We start from the raw sequence: 21055 nt of genomic DNA on the forward strand, positions 1-21055 counted from the left end.
TTTTGAAGTGGCCTAGTCAAATTTAAAGATTACATCTGACTGAGAGCTGACCACAAACAGGTCATTGATTCTCACAAATACTGCACTGCAAAACTGCAAAACAAACAAATACATAAATTAAAAAAAAGTATTTTAGTCAATCTCTAGTGTAAATATCTTATTACACTTGAAATAAGACAAAACTAACTTACAAGAATCTTTTCAACAAGATATAGGTTCTTGTTAAGTTAAGAATTCCTTAATATTGATTAAAAAGAACTATTTCCACTGGCAGATTATTTCATTTATACAATGGGAGAAATGCATTTTGTAAATTAAATAATCTGCTAGTGGAACTAGTACTTAGTAATTATTAACTTAAAACAAGCTCCTATCTTGTTGAAATGTTATTTTCAACAAGATATAAGTTATAAATAGGTTATTTTTCAAGTGTACTAAGATAAAGCACTTGGTAAGATTTTGTGTTTTTGCAGTGTGTTGTCAAGGGTGACACAACATAATAACGTGTATATTTTAGTATGAATATATTTCTGCATTTTATTGTTCTTTTGCAGTTTTAATGATCTGAGAGACATAATTTGCAACTTCCATTGGCTGTGGGGCCTAACCATCATAACTAACAGAAATAAACTCTGAATTTATTTAATATGTCATTAACAACCATCAGATCTGTGTTGAGCTGGAACCACCTGAGCAGATTATTGGTTTAATTACTGCATGTAGTTTTATAAATTCCCCCGCAGAAATTCCTGTCAGGTCGGAAGCTGGAAGTTGGATTTTTTTTTGTTTACCGCTAAATAAATTTCCCATAAATAAAACAGAAGGAATAAAGAAGTGAAACTTCTGAGGGCGGCAGATGGAGAAAGGGAGAGGGAAATGAAAATGAAAGAAGCAGAGGAGGGGGGGGGGTTTACAGGGCGTGTTCTGCTCTGCGATTGGCTGCTGCCTCTCTGTGTGTGTGTGTCGGTGAATCTTGAGGCTGATCGCTGCTTTCAGCGCTCAGATGTTGGAAAAGGCAGCGGACAAACACAACTTGCGGAGGTTTTACCATTTGATGCTTCTGGACTTTTCCCGGCTCTCCTGATCATTTTTCTGAATTTTAACCAGGAATAAACATTTTTTTACTCTCGCTGCATTAAGTGAACGATGCTGCAGTGAGAGAGCGGAGCGGTTTATTCTCATGTAAAAAAAAAAAAAAAAAAAGTGCTGCAAGCTGAGGATTTGTTTTTAGCCGTTTTTCTGTTGTGGGGGAAAGAAAACCTCAGACCTGGTCGGTTCCTGCTCATTAAGGTGAGTTTGGTTTTGAGTTTAGCTTCAGATTGAATTTGGGATGGAGTTTGGAGCGCGTCCAGATTGCGCGCAGGTGTTGGATGGATCCGAACCCGCCTGAGCTGCTGCTGCTTGTAAATGAACTCATGCGTCATGACGGCTTTTCTTTCTACATCGCACCTGTTCAGTAAGAAGTTTGACTTGTTCTGTTTTCAGGCAACGCGCTCGAGCTTTGCGCCTTTTCCAAACTAAAGTGAAGCTAACTTTAACCTTTTTTCCCCAAAATAATCCTATCTAAACAACTTCTCCTGTCCGGTATTGGATGTCTAAAATCTGTGTCATTTCCTGGCTATTTTTACCTCCTGCACCTTGTGGCTAAGAGGATTCCCTCCTTCCTGATACTCTCCTGCAGAGACAGAGGGATCAGTGGAGTTAATCCCGCATCCCTCTCCAATACCTCTGGCCTGTGCGCCTTGGCTTTCCTTGCCGCTGGTCGGCATTAGGAGCTTGGATTGGGTTTTCCCTCAACGTGCTGACAAGTTTAATCCGTTTATTGGTAATTTGGTTGGACTCTGATCGGCTGAAATTGTGCAAATGCTTGAGGGTCACCTGAACGGGTCATTGTTTCAGGTTCAACATGGTGTTAGTTGGTGGTACAGGGATCTGATATGGTTGACGAGTCTCTTCTATTAGCTGGTTTAGACATCACTGGGGCAATTTCACTTTTTGGCACTAAATAAATATCGAACCACGAGATTGTAGAATCAAAAAATAATGACAATAATTACACTTTATCATTAAGTTGATGCAAAAATATAAAACGAAAATGCGCAGCATGATTGATGAATATTTCTGGGGCTACTGAGATTATTCATCCTCTTTATTGTCACATTTGCAATATTTGTTGCTAGCTTAATTTTGAAATGTAACCTTTAGCAAAAATAATAGAATAATATGTTTTAAGTCCTTGTAGTTCGGGACTTAAAACTTTTAACAGGTTTTTTCTACATAAAGTAACTAAAGTATAACAATGTGTTATTAGTTGTATAGTTAGTCAGGCTATCTGCTCCGTCTTCACACTAGTCTTAGCTAGCCAAAAGTCTTTAAGGTCTTAAAAAAATTATTTTTAGCAACATTTTTGGTTCAGTTTCTTTGATATTTGTTTTAATCTCTTGTTTATTCATTTTTAAATTATTTTTATTTACTGTAATTGCTTGTTTTGTGTTTTAGTCTTTGGAGATCTCAAGAAGTAAAGGGCATTAGCAAATAAAATCCATTATTGTTATTGTTTATGTTATCATAAAGTGATGGATGCTGGCCCTATAGTTTCTATTTTATGCATTTCTTTGTTTTTGCAACTGGAAAACCTTCCAAATTCCAGAATTTACCTCAGTAGAGTTTTTCCAGCCAGTGCTTAGCAACAGGTGGGGGAGGGGCAGCGCTGTGTTGCTTCTTTCTTCAACACACCTGGAGAAAGATCTTGTCATTCTGGCTCTTTCTCTGGCATTTCATTGAAAATACTTTAGAATGAAAGAAGGAAACTTTGTAAAACCTCTACATACCTCCAGCTTGTATCAGTTTGTGCCGCAGCTCATTGTGATGAATTGGTGCTAAAACTGGATTCAAACCTTTTCTATGACTTTTTTTATTTGACAGTGAAAGAATCATGGCATTTCTGTGTTGAAAACGAAAGAAGGGTTTGTTATACTACTAGGAACTTTGTGTTATGAGAATGTGCAGATATTTCATTAAAATACATGGAAAACTTTATATATTTGCAGTATTTTATTTGTCCAAAGCTAATAAAACGGCTTTGGAGGTTCCCACATTGTACTGTGGAGCCGCAGGTTTCAGACTTCCCTTGTTTGGAAACAAACCCCAACTAAACAAAACATTTTCTCCTGCATTCAGTTTATTTTATTTCACAGAAACTCAGAAGTTTCTGATGTTTGACGTCCCGACCTGAGCTGGTTGCGTCTGCAGCGTCTCTCTGCGTCGTCTGTTTGGGGTTAATGATCCTGCTGGGGACTGATGAAGCCAGGTGACAGATTGCTGGATGGAAGCTGTGAATTTTCTCGCTCGCTGCAGCAGCTGCTGGCGTTTTCCCACTTTAAACGTTGTTGCTTCAACAGCACCCATCAGTGCCATAAATGAGCTCAGGAAACGCGCAGGAGCTATCAGTGGCTGCGCTTCACTTCCCAGACTGATATGCTGCTGTCAGATTGAGGACTGATGTGTTACATCACAGGTTCTTATTTTTAAATTTTAAAATTTTTCTAATGGTCCATGTGCACTGATGTGCTTTGGATTGGTTTCAATAGGTTAAAAGTGACCTATTATGCTTCCTGGAACAAGTTAGGATAAGTTTATAGGAAATGTAAAACATGTTCAACACATTTTTTGCACAAAATCCTTCTTAGATAATTAGATTTTAGTTTACACTCGCATGTGGAAATGGCTGCAAACAGATGCGTGATTATACAACCGCATATCTTTGAAAAGCAGAAGTAAAGCCTCCTGCACAACCAACAAAAATTAAGCAAGTGGTTCTGGATGGTAAATCAACACCTAAACATGCAGCGGTAAAACCAGCTGACCAAACATGCTGGTTTTTAAGTAACCGCCTGTTGATTTATGATGTTTCATGCTGAAGGTTTTTAAATGGCTTCTTTTCCAGACATCAAAAAACATTAACTGATTGTCAAAAAACACTATTGGGGTGTTTTTAGAAGCAGCAGAAACCCCAATGGAAGTATAAATACATGGAAAATGTTGCATAATAGTCTCCCTTTAAAATAATTCTGACCTCAGTTCAGCTTCAGCATTCTGGCTTCTTCCAGCCCGATCTCTGCCTCGTTTCCTCCGGCCACAGATGAGTGAGATTCCTCATGCCTGTCAGTGTTTACACAGCAGAGTGGCAGTGTGTGTGGGTGTTGATTATGCACTCAGGATCCCTCACAGTGTCTCCACCACATTCCCCCCAATGCCCAGCTACATGGATCTATTTTTAGTGGAAGAACAGACACATTTCAGACCGTTTCCCTTCAGGATCCCAAAGGCTTCCTGCTGACCTCCAGTCCTCACTTCTGTCTGGTTCTTGAAAAAGAATCAGTTGAGGGTTTCCCTTCATCTCTGAGGTTGAGGTAAGGATTTCCTCTGCAGTTTTCCTGCCTCTGAAGTGGTGATGCCTGTTGAGGGTCATTAAGAGCCTCAGACAGGATCTGTTGGAAGCTCGTTATTTTGGCCAAAGTTAGAGACCGGGCTCCCACCTCAGGGTGGAGCTGCCCCACCCATTTTCAGGGGTAAATTACCTGAGCGCTTACTCCGCTAATGATTCTCCAGTTCTTTCTGCAACTGCACAGAGTCTTAATTTGATTTCAGATACCATAAATCATCATGCAAATGTAGAAAAATGTGACAAAAACCTGACGGGCCTGAAATGAGTTTTTCTCCTGCAGTCACCATTAAACTCAGCAAGCAGAATTTCTTCTGTTTTTATATCCATTTTAAGTCCAAACCAGACTTCCTCAGCAGTCTGTGACAGATGGTTGCACACTCAGCCAGTTAGGCTATAATTAAGATCATCTACCCAACCTAAGCACCCCCCTCCGTTTCCGTTAACTTTATTGCCATGTTGTTTGTTTACCTCCATCTACCACCCAGCCGGCAGCTTCGTTCTGAACCAGCAGCGAAGTGTTGAGGGTTTGTTTGCGTCGGACCAGCGGACTCGCCCGGGCCGGCACCTGGAAGCCATGTGTAAATCACAGGGCGTCGCTTGTCTTCTGCTCCTCAGCATCCTGGGTTTGTTTTTCTCAGGAAGGCTGCAGCTGCTGGGTTTGGACAAATAAACGGGCTTCACTCAGACAAGGTGACAAGAAAACCTCTTCTTACTTTTGTAACCATATTTTTAAAGAGTAGAGCTGCTGCTCCTCCACATCTGGAGGAGGCAGTAGAGGTGACTGTCTCTCTGGGGAGAAAGATCTCTGGGTTTTTCTCCTTCACCTGTTACCTTCACAACCCGATCAGGGTTTGGAGGAAGACGAGCGATGGGGTTGAAAACAAAAAGTGGCTTCTGTTTTTACGACTTGCAACCAGAAAAAGGTTCATTTGGTTGTAATTTGATTTCAGAAGTTGAACTTCTGATGTTCAACTCCTCTGTCTCTCTCTCAAATTATTTCATCAATTGATTATTCTAACAATTAATCGGATACAAATTGGCACATTTTACAGATCTTTCATTTAACCACTTAATTCTTTTATGCTATACTATAAACAGATTAAAAGATGTAATCTTTTAATCTGTTAAAAGATTAACAAATAACTGTTCTTTTTGTGAATAAGAAAATAAATATTTTCTAGCTTATGCAGTAACATAAAATTAATTTGTGGACAAAGGTGTTTTTTTTAAATGATCTTAAATGCAATATATTTTGCATAGTTTTGACTTACTTACTGCTCTGACATGTTTTTTTTCAGCAAATGGCCTTTTTTTCTAGTTGATTGATTCCTAAATTAGTTGACAGTTATTTCTATAATTGATTTGTCGCGATTAATCTGATCAATTTCCTTTAGAGATGTATCTATTTGATCAATTTGTTTGAACTGCTCATCTTTTTTGGACCCATTTGCAGTTTACAGCTAATTTGTGTGCAGACAGTTGATGCAACACCAGTGACGTGCGGTCAGGGGAGGCAGGTGAGGCAGTGCCTCACCAGCCATCATGGAAAGAAAGAAAATATATAATCATAAAGTAATTTAAATTGTTATATTCATCCGGTGGTTTGTACTAAAAAATATTTATTTTTCATGTAGCTTCACCAATTTCGATTTTTATTTGTTCAAAATCACTGAATTTTCTTATTTTCCCATTCAAATGCTTGGAAGCGATGCCGGTGAGGCAGCAGCGAGCTCTGCCTCACCTTGGATTGCGCAACCCCTGGCTCTGCGCTGGCTGCTAAGCGGAGAGAGCATGTTGCTGTACGGCGTCAATAAAATGGTTTAAACAAATTTAATATGTGAACTTATTTCCAATAATTTAGCTTATGTATATAATGTACAGCGCTTTTTGTCACCAACTGTGTTTGTGTAACGTGTTTCGTGTAATGAGCGATTATAAACGGCAGAGAACAGGTTCGAGGTGAGGCAGGCAGTTCTCTTGCCTCATGGCAGGGGGCGCTCAAGATCCCAGACGTTCGTCTTGTTCACTCCTCAAATCTGATTCTGATGACGTCAGTGCCTCTCCAGCTATGAACCTCACCGCACGTCACTGTGCAACACTCATCTGTGGTTCTTTTGGCAGTTTGAGGAACACAAAGACAGAAAAGGTCCAAACTGCAAACAGTGAAACCCGTTTAGGAGCTGAGCAGTCAGTGTGATTGTGTGCAGGATGTCCAGAGTCTTCACCTGCTGCGTTTCAGAGGAGCTCAGTGTTCAGATCCCAGCTGGGAAACGAGGAACAGTGACGTTCTCAGCACTCAATCACCTGCTGCTGCTGCTTTTCTCTTCTCGTGAAGCCCAACTTTTACGACTTCTTTGTGCGTCTGCGATCAAGCTTGGCTGCTGCGGAGTGCAGAAGTGTCCCTTCGTGTAAGTTATTGCCAGTAAAACCCTCCAAGGAGTAAACAAACTTCTCACAACTGTTGACTTTGTGTGTGAGCATCCCTCCTCTTCCGCCCGTCTGACTCGTGATGCCCTCGCCTTTGAGTCAAGGCCACATGGTGCGGCAGATGCCGAGGCCGCTGCGCTCTGACTCCACAACACCCGCCATTCTCATGGAAATGGCCACGCTTGTCTGCCTGAATAATGGCGGTGGTTTGTTTGTGCACATGTGCATTATGGAGCAGCATGTGTTTGGATGAAGGGGACTGTTTAGGAGGTCTGAGCTTAAAAAGTGCTCATGAATAAAAACAGGAAGGTTCTGGTATCTATCCACCTGCTCAGCAGAATCAACTGAATCTGATTTGATCAGCTGATGTTTACCAGTCTTTTTTTCCAGGTTTTTCTAAGCCTTTGCTGCTTGGCCGCACAACAAACCCCTGAATTTATTTGGGCTGTTTGTCTCAGTGTGTGGGCAGGTGCAGTTTTTATTCCTCCTGGCATCCATGAATCGATCCCTGGCAGCTCTGCAGTGCGTCAGCCGTAAAGGCTTTCACATTTGGCGGGCGGCCACAGGGCAGCATATTGTTGGGCGGTGCGGGTGTGTGTGGGCGGACCGGGGTTGGGATTGTTGGATCCCCTCCACCTCCAGGGTAGAAGGATCCCTCTGTGTTCTCTCGGCATTTAGTGTGCGGCGCCAGGTTCAAAGGTCAACCCTTCAGAGCAAAATGGCTAGTTTGAGTTTTAGACTGAAGTTTCTGGTTAAAACTTCCTACGGTTGTTTTCCCTCCTGATAGTCTGATGGACTCGGTTTGATTGGAGAACAAAATTGCATCATTTGTTACATTTTCAGCTGCTGCGGTTCGTTTTCACACTGTACTGTGTAAAATAAACCAAACTAATTGAAAAACCTTTTCACGTCCTCATCTGTGGGGGTAATCACACCAGATCCGATTTACAATTTTAATCAAGTTTCTTGTTTTGTTTTTTGTTTTCATAAAAGAAATGACAAATGACATAAAATATTTTTAAATACTGGCTTTTATAAGTATTAAACACGTATTTTTGTTTAATTACAACAACATAGACATAATGTTAGCAGAACAAAGAAGCAATTTTACCTCAAGAGTGTAAAATAAAGTTGTTTTAATGAGAACAATGACTTTATTCTGGTAATATTCAGACTTTACTTTGACTGTCAGATGTACTCTTGTATTATTACTATGGTATTCTTGTAATATTATTGCCTTATTCTTGTAAAAAAAAAAGGAAAAAATATCTTATCCTGACTCTTATATTTTTTGTAGACTTGAGCTGAAGTCAAAATCCACTATATAGGAGCTGTAAAACACGCTCGTCAAACAAGATGGCGGCTCTGGGTGCGCTGACATCACTCTGAACTATGGAAACCCAAGAGGTGCATTGGTGAAAAAAAACATTAAGGTTTTCCAAAAATGAAATTTTCAAACACCAAAAATTTGATAAATCAATAAAGTCGATTTATCACCCAAATATAAGAGCTGGTCCATCATCAATCAAACTGTCAGTTGTTTTCATCTTTTTACTGTAAGAACATCCGGTGACGTCGTTTCCACACACATCCTGTACTTTCACAGGTACTGTCAAAGCTGCGATTGCCTGAAAACACGAGGATTTTACATCTGACAACACACACTCCTCAATGTTCTCTGCTTCCTTTGGTCACACACACACCAACCCACCCGCCCGCAGGCACACACCAACTCTCATCTACAGTCTGAGTCACGTACACACACACATGACCGCGGAGGAACTGAGCAGACAGCGTGATCGCACCGTGATGATTTCAGGGTGAAACAACAGTCAAGCCCTCCTGCAGGGCTGCAGATTGGCCCAGAATCCCTCATGAGCTTCCACACGTTTTTCTGCTCTCTCAATGTTTTTCTGTTTGCATTCAAGAGTGTTTTAACAGAGACTTATTTACCAACGGTAATCTATTAGTCCCAAAGGATCCAGCATGAAAGGCTTTTCCTGTTAATTAGATTTTCTTATTTAATAGCGAATTGTTAAATTCTTATGTTTCCTAGGAGATGGCATTGATCAAACCTTTTGTCACATGGGCCAAAATCGTCAAGTGAAAAGGTCGAGATTTAGATTCTGGAAATTGTTTTTTGTTTTTGTTTTTATAGTTGAATTTGATCTACACAGGCATGCACCATCTCTGCGCCTCCAGTAACAATTTCCAAAAAGACTTTGAAAAAATTCTGGTTTATAGACCAGAATAACAATTTTCTTTGACTGGACCGCATCTCCATAACGCAAATCTCAGTGTCTGGTCTGAGTTGAGATTTACTCCTATTTTGGTAGGTTTCATTAAGTCCAGGCTGCACATCTCTGGACTGATGTTAGGATCTGTTTAACCTCAGAGTTACCTCTACTTGTCTCCTTACCTATCTTTGCTTCTTAATTGTTGTTTTCCACATAAACACAGCTGAAGCCCAGAAGGCCAAAGTTTTCCATGTGGGGAAACACTTTGTTTAGGGAATGTGTGCAACCCTATTTTCTTAAACAAACCTTCTGCAGTCTGGAGTTATTTTGGATTTGTTTGGCTGCTCTGCTGCACCAGCGTCTGCGGCTAAACTCACCCCAGGAAAGGCGGAGAAGCATTGCCCGTCTGTTCTGATGTTTGTTCCCTTTGTCTGGACAGGACAACATGCCGCAGACACCACCTTTCAAGGGGCAGCTGAACACCGGTGGCTACAACAACAATTTGTACGACGAGTCCAAGGAGGAAGTCTACCCCGGCCTTTATTATCATGACAACAACCTGGCGTCTGGCTCCCTGGAGGCCCTCATTCACCACCTGGTGCCAACTGTGGACTATTATCCAGACGTGAGTGCAATGTTCTGCCTAATTTACTTTGAAACCCTTTCGCTCTTAGATCAAAGTTGCTGCTTTCATTTTCTCTGTTTCCTCTCATGCATTGCATTTCTTTTCAGCCACCAGGCCATGAAAGTTTGAGAAATACCCTCACATACCCTCAGCCTTGTGATTGTGAATATTTTTTTTATATTTTCCTTCCTGTGCAGAGGACGTATGTCTTTACCTTCCTGCTCAGTTCTCGCCTCTTCATCCACCCGTATGAACTTATGTCCAAAGTGTGCCACCTGTGCGTGGAGCAGCAGCGACTCAGTGATCCTCAAGCGGATAAGGTTTGCTGAACTTTTACATCTAATAAACTAAATCTCAACCCCGACTGGCTGCTTTGCTGTTTTCTCACTGTCCACTTGTTCTGAATTTCCAGCTGAGACTCCGAAAGATCACTCCAAAGATTCTGCAGCTGCTGACGGAATGGACGGAAACGTTTCCCTATGACTTCAGGGATGAGCGGATGATGCGCAGCCTGAAGGAGCTGACCCACCGGCTCGCCAGCGGAGACGAGGTCACTTTGATCTTCCTGATTTAGCATCTGCAAAACAATGTTTTTTTAGGAGTGCACCAATTTATCGGCACTGATTTGCTTAATTTTGGGAGATTAGTGATCGGCCGATACTTGCATGTGAAACCTCAGCGAAGGTCTAAAAATCACCTCTGTCCCCTTCCACTTTCCTATTAGAGAGGTTTGACTGACAGACCGGCCCACCAGGTCATGTTTACACTTTTGCATTTAACAGTAGTCACTCCACTGTTGCCAACTCAGGAACTTTCTTGCTATACTTAGCAACATGTCAGACAGAAAACATCAGTATCCAGTATCTGCTATAATCGAAATTGGCATTTTTTGGATTGGCCAGAAAAAAATCGGCGCACCCCTAGTGTTTTAGATGATAATGTTTGACACTAGCCCTCTGCACAGCCAGCAGAATTTCAGGCTCTGCAGATCTTTTCCACAGATAGCAGCTGTGTGAGGGAAAGTGGGGTGTCAGTGGCAACAAAGCAGGTTTTGAGGCCGGCTGCGTTCAGAGAAAAGCCTCATTGTTTAGCAGCTAGGTGGGTTTTTCTGGTCTCTGCTGCATGCTCCTTCCTAAGCAGCGTTTGATTTGTTCCACTGCAGAAGAGCTGACTGTCCCTGGCTTAGTGCACAGTGAGCTGGGCCGGTTGAATAAAGGTAGAGTCGACTCGTTTTTGTCCCTGATGAACATGCTGACCCTCCACTTTTCAGTCAGAGACGTTGTTTTGACAGGCAGTGACTCATGCTGCTTTTGTTTTGAAAGGAAATGCAACCGTAGGATAAAAATAGCAGCAGAAGCTCAAAGTGAAAGTACCTGAGTGCACCGTCAGGGAAGGTCTCAGCAGTCTGGGGGTCAGAGGAGATCCTGATAGGGTTCTCCAGTATGAGATACGCATCACATTTTGTGAAGAAAACAGTCTAAGAGCATTTTCTCAACAATCTTCAAAAAGGAAATTCCTCCAATCATCCTATGAAGACTGCAGTTCATTTTAAGACTTACACAGATTTAAGTTCATAGTAATCTTATATGGATAATCTTCATTGTGTGGTTATTTACTCATTTTTGTGGTCCTACTCACTGAACTCAGATCCAGAACCGCACAGCATTCTGGGAGATATAGGCAGAAGAAAGACTTTAGCCATTCAAGCCCTCACCATGTGCTAAGCTAAGTGGTTAGCATAAACTCACTCACTCACTCTTTGGGTACCTAGCAACAGCTTGTTGAGTAACACACACAGCAGCAGTTTCAGGTTTCCTTGTAACACTTGACAGTGTGAAGTGAAAAGAGTTAAAATAGGAAAATATGGGAGTTATTTTAATATTTAAAACAAAAAACTAATTAAAATTATAACATGGACTGATTCATTTTATGCAGATGATCCTCAGTTTGATCCTCCATACTGACCTTCTTTTTTCTGCCAGATTTTGCCATCTCAGCTATATGCTCATCTAAAGTAAAAACCCAATTTAAAGAGCAGATCAACTCTAAAAATAGTCACTGCTTTCTACAAATGTTGGGAAGCTTCAGTGCAACAGGCAGAGTGCAGGACACCTACATGTGTTGGCATGTCGCTGGAAGGCCCGGACTGCAGCTTTCATTTGATGCAATACAAAGATTTGTGCTCTACTTTATCTGATTTAAGATGAGTAAGAAAGATGCAGAACTTAAAAAACATTGAACAAAGGAAGTTCAGATTCAGTTCCTTTATCTTTCTTCATTATGGCTCTGTGTCATAATGGTTTCGTACCTGACATTCACCTGTAATTACTTCACCCATCATTGATCAAGCAGTCACTCCCTGGTTTACCCCTTGTCAGATTTAGTTAATGTACATTTTACAGTTTCTTTAGCTGACTTTTTGTCCATATTTTTGGGTTTTTAGCTTTAACTTAATAAACCACTTCTCCAATCTTTCAAACTCTCATTTTAAAAACAGGCTTCAAATGACCCATCAATACTTCTAAGTATCGATCGAGATTGAATCAGAACATCCATGCTTTCTCACCTGATACATCTACAGCTCCATATATCTGATTTTTTTCTGTGCAAAGCCTGGAAACAACCTGCAACATGTCTGCACTCGTACGGTCGTGCTCACAGAGACGTAGTATTGTTTTGACGGCCATGTAAACATATTTTGATTTCGTATTAGACGAACAGAAGCTGACATTTAGCTGCGCTTAATGAAAACAGAAAGCCAGTTGCGGAGAGTTTCCACGGTACTTTCCCATGAGTGGATTTCATGCTTGGTGGCAAAGAGATCCTGTTAGATAACAGTGAAGCTCCTCTCTGCCACTGTTTCCATTAATGGACATCTCTAAACTAGTTTGAACATGCTGAGGGAAATTTTGTGGTGATGTTTATTTCAGTAAATCAAATCTGGAAAAAAAAAGAAGAAAAAAACTCCAAAGATAACGTTGGATTTTTTCTGAACGTATTTGATCAATCCTAACAGTTTGTGCATAAAAGTGTCAAAGGTTCTTGTGATGGAGACACGGGTTCCATCCCATGTTGATTATTGATATTATGTTGTTTTCAGTTCAAATGTGTTTGTATTAGTTCTTTGTTTAGTTATATTGTGACATTTGGTGAACATTCTTTGTGGGTGGGGAGACTGGCCATCTTTCCTGTTCGGAGAATGTGGGGGGGGGGAAATGTCAGTTCGTTTTGATTTAGATTAGTTCAATTTGAGTTAATTGAGTATTTGCCTTTCTGGGTGTGTCTCAGCAAGGTGGATCAGAGAGGGAGACGAATGCTCCTGGAGCATACCAACTTCCATTAAGAGGGGGAATACTCTGAGGATGTATATTTAGTTATATTTACTTTTTGATTGACTTTAGATTAGTTTCATTTTAATAATTTGCATGTATGTAAATATTTGTTGGATCATTTATTGTTAGGTTTGTGTAAGTAGTGTTTGTTTGTCTTTTCTTTTTGGATCACCCCTTTACCTGGTGTAAGTGTTGGAACGTGCCTCAGGTATAACTGTCAGCTTCTTTGTTTTCACTAGAGGAAAGAGGGTGCTGGTGTAATGAAGATTTGGAGCTCCCAAATAAATCCACCTCAAAGACATTTGTTGCCTCACTTCCTTCTTGAAACGCAGAGCCTCCGCCGGTCAAAGTGACAGTTCTAGACGTCTGAGTAACAGAAAAACAGCATATAAACATTTGATTTACCATCAGAGTCAATAACACTGAATATCCTGCAGCCATCAGGCAAACACAGGCCTCTCTCTCTTTGCTCGGCGTGACAAAAAACAAGGTTTTCAGAGAAACCTCAGTAGGACACAAATCGCCTCAGCAAAAGTTTGTGACTGTTTTGTTTATGTGTCCGTAGGTGATGAACTGGTGCAGCGATTAAAACATGTCTTAGTGGTAAAAACGGCCAGAGGATATTTCCTGGAAACCTCCATGTTGCAGTAAATGTGAGCTGTTCTCTCACCGAAGTGAGAAGAGCGTATCTTCACATCTGTTCATATCTGTTTTTGCATTCGGAGATTTTCAGAGAATCTTTGGAAAACCAGGCACAAATGCCAAACCACAAGCAGGTCTGCTGACCGGAGTAAGAACCAGATTGTGCAGAGCTGCAGCTCTGGGAAAACAGACCCGGATCCAGAATAGATGCTCTGAACATCTGCTAAAAGCTGAGTCCAAACCACACTGAAAACACACCAGGACCTTGATCTCCGTACTGACACTGTCATTATGGATTTGGTTGGATATATTAGGAAGCAGCGGCGAAGAAGCAAGTCTAGCACTGGGATCTCCATTTATCCAGCTGGTGCTAGTTTGTGTTTTTACATGTAGATTAAAGCTGCAGTATATAACTTTTATATAAGAAATAGGTTTTTTTGTTTTTTTACCAAATTATCCTTCTGATGTGACAATATAAGACACACATACTGTGAAAATTTGAGCTCCTCTACGTTCTCCCAGTAACAACTGCACAAATACATTCAGTCAGAAGAAACCAATCAGAGCTAGGAGGAGGGTTTTAGCGCTGTCAATCACTCTTGTGGTCAACCCGTCCTGCTTGCCCTTGTGGTTCACCATAACATAGTCTGTCACGAAAGCTGAGGCTTGCTAGCATAGCCACAGATGAGGCCGGATGAATAGTTTTTCCACCATTAGCACATTGAACATGTACAGGCGGTTGATTGGCAGCGCTAAGACCCGCCTCTTGGCTCTGATTGGTGCATTTTTGCAGACTGCAATAGAAGCACTGGTATGTTTTGGCAGCTTATCTGTCTGATACCAAACTGTCACAACATGGTGACAGTTTTACTAAATCTGGAAAAAAACATATTTTGGTAAAAATATGTAAGCTGTACTGATATAATGATTATAAGTTTGGATAATTTAGGTTCCATCCTGCCACTTCAGCATAACACATAATGATTACGTGCTTATTGCCCAAAGGTAGATTGAAATATTTATAAATTAATTGCTATTGAATTTCATATTGCATGTATTCAGAGTTTAAAACAGATAAAACACTGCAAGAACACAAAATCTCCTAAACAAAGTGTAGTTTATTGTGCTAATATCTTTGCCCACTTGAAATAAGTCAAAACTAACTCACAAGTAACTATTCAATAAGATACGGGAGCTTTTTTGGGTAAAAAAATCTTGAATATTGATCAAAATGACATTTTTCCTAACAAGAAGTTATTCCCAAATCTACCAGTAGAACTAATATTTCTTAATCATTATTTAAGAATTATTAACTTAAAAGAAGCTCCTTTATGTTGCCGAAAAGTTACCTGTAAGTTAGTTTAGTCTTATTTCAAGTGTACTAAGATATTTTCAGTAGAAACTAGACCAAAAACACTTGGAAAGATTTTGTGTTTTTTGCAGTAGACATGACGATATGGAGGGTTAAACTCAGTGAACTCATATCGGTCCCAATAGATTCCCCTTTTAAACTGGAGTTGTTAGCAGCGGAGTAGGAGTCAGCTGCTGTGAATCTGGGATTAAATGACGCAGTTGGAAAGATCGTTGGGTTGAAAGCAAACGTCATTACTGCTGGGTGAGTAACAGTTATTCTTACTGCTTTCTACGCTGAACGCAGGGTTATATTTGTGGATAAGATGCAGATTTCAGTATTTCTTTCATTAGTTCTGGATGGATGAACATCTTAAAACACTTTGGCGTCTGCTTCAGTTCAGGTGGTGATGCCGCGTGGCCAAGAAAAGCAAATGCATTAAAAAAGCAAACCAGCCATGCCCTCAGTAGTGATGGCTGGCACCGAGCAGTCACCTGCCAGCTTCGGCTCGCCGCCAGGGTTCATGGTGTCGGCGAACACTGGGCTCCTGCTAGGCTCCTGCTAGGCTCCTGCTAGGCTCCTGCTAGGCTCCTGCTAGGCTCCTGCTAGGCTCTCTCATTCGTAACACCAATGTTGTGATGAAGTCCCTCTGTTCAGCAAAGGCAGAACAAGCTGTCTCCATGATCTGCAGCTAAATTTACCCAAGCCCAGCGTGTCGTCTGTTTGTAGTGGGGACAGAAGCAGCAGCAGATGGTTGACTTTGAAGTGGCCACCGGAGCGATTTTCACTTGTGGCATTCCTCGCTGTTGTCCAAGTGTTCAGTGGACTGTTGCAGCGCTGTTTTCAGGTTGAGGCGGGATATTTGTTCAATCTTTTGTTGGATGTTTGGAATATTACTTTAATTTGTCAGCACTCAAAGGAAGAAAAACAAAATCTGTTTTGGGTTAACTTGAATCAAAATCCTGGCTGCTCATCAGATTACAAAAATGAACTGGCAGAAAGTCCAGCGATGAAAACTGAACTCCATCACCTTAGACTGCAAACACACAAAACCTTACCAAGTATTTTTTTGGTCTAGTTTCTAGTGCAACTATCTTAGTATACTTGAAATACGACAAAACTAAGTAATAGATGAACTGTTAGCAAGATAGGGGCTCATTTTAAGTCAATTTGTGTTTTTGCAGGGCAACCTGCTCCAAATACACAAAAATCAAGCACACATGTACTTCTTCCCTCTGTGGACCATCTTATGCAACTTGTGGGCCGACCTTGGTCAGTGAGGGAACACTTATCTAACTGTGGTCTGTTTGGAGTCACAGGAAATGTTCAGAACAGGCCGACCTCTCGACCCCCGGAGCTACTGAGCCAAGAGCTCTGCCCCTCCTGAGCTCCATCAAAGTGCCCAGCAATGGGGGCTTATGTAATTTCCATATTTGGGTAGTAACTAGTTACATTTACTCAATTACAATTACTTGAATAACTTTTTTTATTATCTACTTTTAGGAGTATTTTTGTTCTTTTTACTTTTACTTGAGTCATTTTATTATGAAGTATTTCTACTCTTACTTGAGTAAAATTTCTGGATTTTCAGAAACTTTAAAAATTATATAGCTTTATGTTATTAAAGCTAAAGTTTAATCAGCAATACTTTTATAACAAATTTATGTCAGATCATAATTTCTTGGTTAATGTCAAGTTGTCACGAAGACATTTTGAATAATGTCAGCTTTGTATTAAAAGTGTCATAATTTACTGAATGACACTTTATGACAACAGTCATAAATATTCATGAAGACTTACTCGTGTTCATGGCAGGTGTTACGTCATGTTTATGACAGAATTATTCACAACCCGTCAAATAAATGTTACCTACTTTTTTACTTTTACTTGAGTAAAAATATGTTGAAGTATAGATCTACTCTTACTTGTGTACAATTTTTGGGTACTCTCCACCCAAATGTTGCAAACACAAATTGTCTAGAACAGGACAGCAACATCCTTGGCATTCCAGACAAACACTCCTTGCATATTTTAAATATCAAGCTCTCAATAAGCTTTTTTTCCCTTTCTCTGTGTCCTCCAGGTGTACAAGAAGGCGGTGGGGCAGATGAGCCAGGGTCTGATCAGGAGGTTGACGGTGCTCAGCCAGTACGAGGAGGCGCTGGTGAAGGTCAACGCCACGGCGGCAGAGCGGCTGACGGCTCTGAAGGCCAAACCCCAAGCAGCGACCCAAAGAGACTTGCTCTCCATTTGCAACGACCCCTTCACTGTCGCCCAGCAGCTCACACACATAGAGCTGGTACGCAGACGTTTACTTTCCAGTCAGATTTTTTGGCTCCTTGTCAAGGACAAACCCATCAAATTCCCAGGCGTGTTTGGCTCACAAGGCTAATTATCATAATTCGGGTTCCAACAATCCTTTTTATTTTGTTACACTGCTAGCTTTAAGTTGTCATGCCAAATAGGGTTGAAATGATTCATCGGATTAATCGATTATTGAAATAATCGTCAACTAATATAGTAATCGATTACTGAGGAGAGTGGTTGATTTCCAGGCAACAAATCAATCCACTGTGTTGGAGTTTCAGGGCTCTAACGTTGAGCAAAAATAATAATAAAAAAGCATATAGAGGAGGTTACATCTAAAGTTCAAGGAAGCTCATTTTTTCCTTTCTGCTTTCAGGAGAGACTGAGTTACATCGGACCTGAAGAGTTTGTTCAGGCTTTCGTCCATAAAGACCCTCTGGACAATGACAAGGTAACAGCTTTTCTAATAATAAACCAGCAGATAAGAAAGGCTACACAGAGATTACTCAATCTTTGTTCCCTGTCTGCACGCAAGGCAGCCGATCCGATCTGTCTTTTTATTATGGTTTGGAAAGCTCTAGTTTTCACTCCAGACGGATCTTGAGTTGACACAACACGGTTTCTGTCTGCTGCACAGGTCAGAGCGAGGCCAGGTGATTTCAGACTGCAGCAGCAGACCAAATATCCAACTCACAATCACACACACGCTCACACACACCTAACTGGCTGTTTCCCCAAATCATCCCAGTGTCTGGATTAGATGTGCACCTCATCTCTTAGCAACCGCTGCTCCTAAGGGTTTATATTGGGAAGGGGTGTGTGTTTTGGGTGGCGGACTCTCTTGTCTGGCGTTCGGCTGCTAGGCAACAGACCCTTTTTTGGAAGGTGAGTTGATGGAGGGGGTTAGGGCTGCCATTGTGCCTCTGGCCAGTTTGCCTCGTACCCCCAACAAGCCCCTTCAAAAACAGAAATGACGGCGTTTGTGCGTGTGTATGCGTGTGTGTGTTTGCATTTAAAATGTGCCTGGTGGGGAGAGTGGCGTAAGGCCAGAGGAATGTGTGGAATCAGATCAAGAGGAATCCACACAAAGAAGCTGAATGCAACATGGGACAACTATTGTCCTGATGGAGGCACGGTGAAGTTGAGCGAGATTGGAGCTTATTTAGCTTGCTCAGTGATGCATTGACTGAGAGGGAGGAGAAAAGGCAAATATAAGCTTTATTTCACCCATCCGGAAATGTTTCAGGTTGCAGTTACCAGCGTCACTAATAGAAAACCTGTTATTGTTGCAGAGCTGCTTCAGTGATCGCAAGAAGGCCAGCAACCTGGAAGCCTACGTCGACTGGTTCAACAGACTGAGTTATCTGGTCGCCACAGAGATTTGTTTGGTGAGTGGCAAAGACTAGTCTTTGTTTTCCTGATTAATGATAATGAAAGCAGCAGAAATTGGAATTCATTCTAAAAGAATTCAAAAAGACAAATCCCTGCAGCGTTACTGGAAGCAAATTTGGTGGAAATAATCTTGTCTCTTTTAATCTTTTCTAAATAAATACTATCTTATAACAGATGCTGGTCACACTTATTTCATTTTCTGTTAAACTGTTTTGCTAAGTTATGAAAATTAATGAAATATTCATAAATATGGTCACAACTTTTACATTTATGGCTCAAGGGAGTAGCCACATTTTCTAATGTCTTGTAGCAACTAACTAGCAACAGCAGTGCTAATGCTAGCTTGTTTGTACAGAGAAATGTGAAAATCCCCCAAACCAAGGCGCTCAATATATAGCATAGGTCCTCGATTTAAACATTTAATAAACAAATTGCAAACAATTACACAGGTTTAAAAAAAAAAATAGAGCTCATTGTTTTAAATCATCACTTTGTTAAACTTTATGTAGCTGCAGTGAAAAATCCCAAAACAATCAATATGTGCCAAAGTGGTAACCACACCTCAAAATGTATTATTTGTGCAACAAAAATCTCCACAACTTATTAACCCAAGGCTCATGGTTATAAACGGTTATGTAGCTGTGCCACAGTGCTAATGCTAGCTTGTAAGTAAACAGAAACAATAAATGAAGATTTTACATTTATGTTTTTTCTGTACCAGTTCTAAGGATAATATTTTGTTCAACATATAAACTGGAAGAAGCTATTTTTGACATATCCTACCACCAGTTAAAACCAAAATGTAATATTTTAATCTTTACTTTTTTGTTCTTGTAAGTTTATTACACTAAATATTGTTGAAAATAAACTTATGTTTAGTTTCTGGTCACATTGGTTCAAAAACCCCAACAAACAAGGAGACAAATGAAGAAAAAACAAACATAGTTTAGTAAAAATCTCTGCATGCAAACTGACCCTTAGCACTTTCTCACAGGTTCTTAATTTTCGTTCATAATTCAGTAAATTTTTATGTTCAACAGCCTGTGAAGAAGAAGCACCGAGCTCGAGTCATCGAGTTCTTCATCGACGTGGCACGTGAATGCTTCAACATCGGCAACTTTAACTCCCTCATGGCCATCATATGTGAGTTGTGTCTATTTTTTATTTCTTCCCAAATCAGCTTTTTGCTTAACTGAATTGTTGAGAACTCCTCTTTCTTCTTTCTGCCAAATCGTAAGTGATTAGATTTTGTTTCTCATTTTAGTTTGCACGACCAGTGCATCTTTGTAGCTTGAACCAATTACCAAACTGACATGCCAGATCCAACTGGGGTCTGGCATGTCTGCAAAAGGCTGAATAAAAGTGTTTTTGTGTATCTCTTTAAGGAGTCTAAAAGCACTTAGTGGTGAGTCTCCTTAGGCACTGTGTTGACCTCACTGGGGGCCCGGCGAACAGCTCTTTGAGCATCCAAGCGGCACCAGGGCAGTGGATCTGGCTCCTCTCCCTGGCCTCAGGGCAGGAGGAGAGCCAGGGATCTTTGTGGCCAGAGTAAAGGGGGAAGGGGCAGAATCACAGGAGGACTGAGAACAAACCAGCCAAAGCAGATGGTCAACACTGACCAGAGAGAGAGAGTCGACTCACAATGGAGAGGAGGGACCATTGGAGTGCCAGCTGTCCTCTACCCGACTCCCCTGAGAAACAGAGAGAGTGCCAAAGGCAAAACTGTCTACACCAGCCTCATCTCCAGGGAACCATCCGGGCTAGGCATTACTGAAGGGCTTCATCCAAAAGGCTACCTCACCTCTGAAGGAAATCTCCTTATTCACCTTTATTTACCAAGCAGGATAGTTTTACACTTGATCAAATCTGAGGCTGGGTTTCGTTCTACTCCAACCAGATGTGATTTGAATGTCACGAAAGGATAAAAAAGTTGGAAATTAGACTGAATACTAATGGAAAGAGAGCATCACGGCAAAAAACAAAATCTTACCTAGCATGTTTGGTCTGTATTAATACACTTGAAAAAAGACAAAACTAACTTAAAAGTAACTTTTCAGCAGGATGTCGGAGCTTGTTTTAAGTCAATAATTCTTTAATATTGATGAAAAAGTTCTAGTTTCATTGGCAAATTATTTAACTTGTAACACTGACAAAAATGTCTTGTAAGTGAAATTATCTGCCAATAAAAAAATAACTTTTTCATCACTATTAAGGACTTATTGACTCTAAACAAGCTCTATTTCTTGCTGAAAAGTTACTTGAAAGTTGGTTTTGTGTTACTTCAAGCGTACTAAG

The 21055-nt window shown here is 40.7% G+C and overlaps 1 protein-coding gene across 1 annotated transcript in view; it reads left to right on the forward strand.

Annotated features, from left to right (window-relative positions):
* The first annotated feature begins 1006 nt into the window (after positions 1-1006).
* rasgef1b (RasGEF domain family member 1B) overlaps positions 1007-21055 on the forward strand; it is a 29900-nt gene continuing 9851 nt past the window's right edge. Inside the window, exons 1-8 of the mRNA XM_005808791.2 lie at positions 1007-1290; positions 9551-9736; positions 9934-10056; positions 10149-10286; positions 17145-17360; positions 17745-17819; positions 18661-18756; positions 19801-19903. Coding sequence (XP_005808848.1) covers positions 9557-9736; positions 9934-10056; positions 10149-10286; positions 17145-17360; positions 17745-17819; positions 18661-18756; positions 19801-19903 — 931 coding nt within the window. The 5' untranslated portion in view covers positions 1007-1290; positions 9551-9556. The remainder of the gene's footprint in view (positions 1291-9550; positions 9737-9933; positions 10057-10148; positions 10287-17144; positions 17361-17744; positions 17820-18660; positions 18757-19800; positions 19904-21055) is intronic.

The sequence above is a fragment of the Xiphophorus maculatus genome, chromosome 12 (genome assembly GCF_002775205.1).
Source record: "Xiphophorus maculatus strain JP 163 A chromosome 12, X_maculatus-5.0-male, whole genome shotgun sequence".
Taxonomy (NCBI): Eukaryota; Metazoa; Chordata; class Actinopteri; order Cyprinodontiformes; family Poeciliidae; genus Xiphophorus; species Xiphophorus maculatus.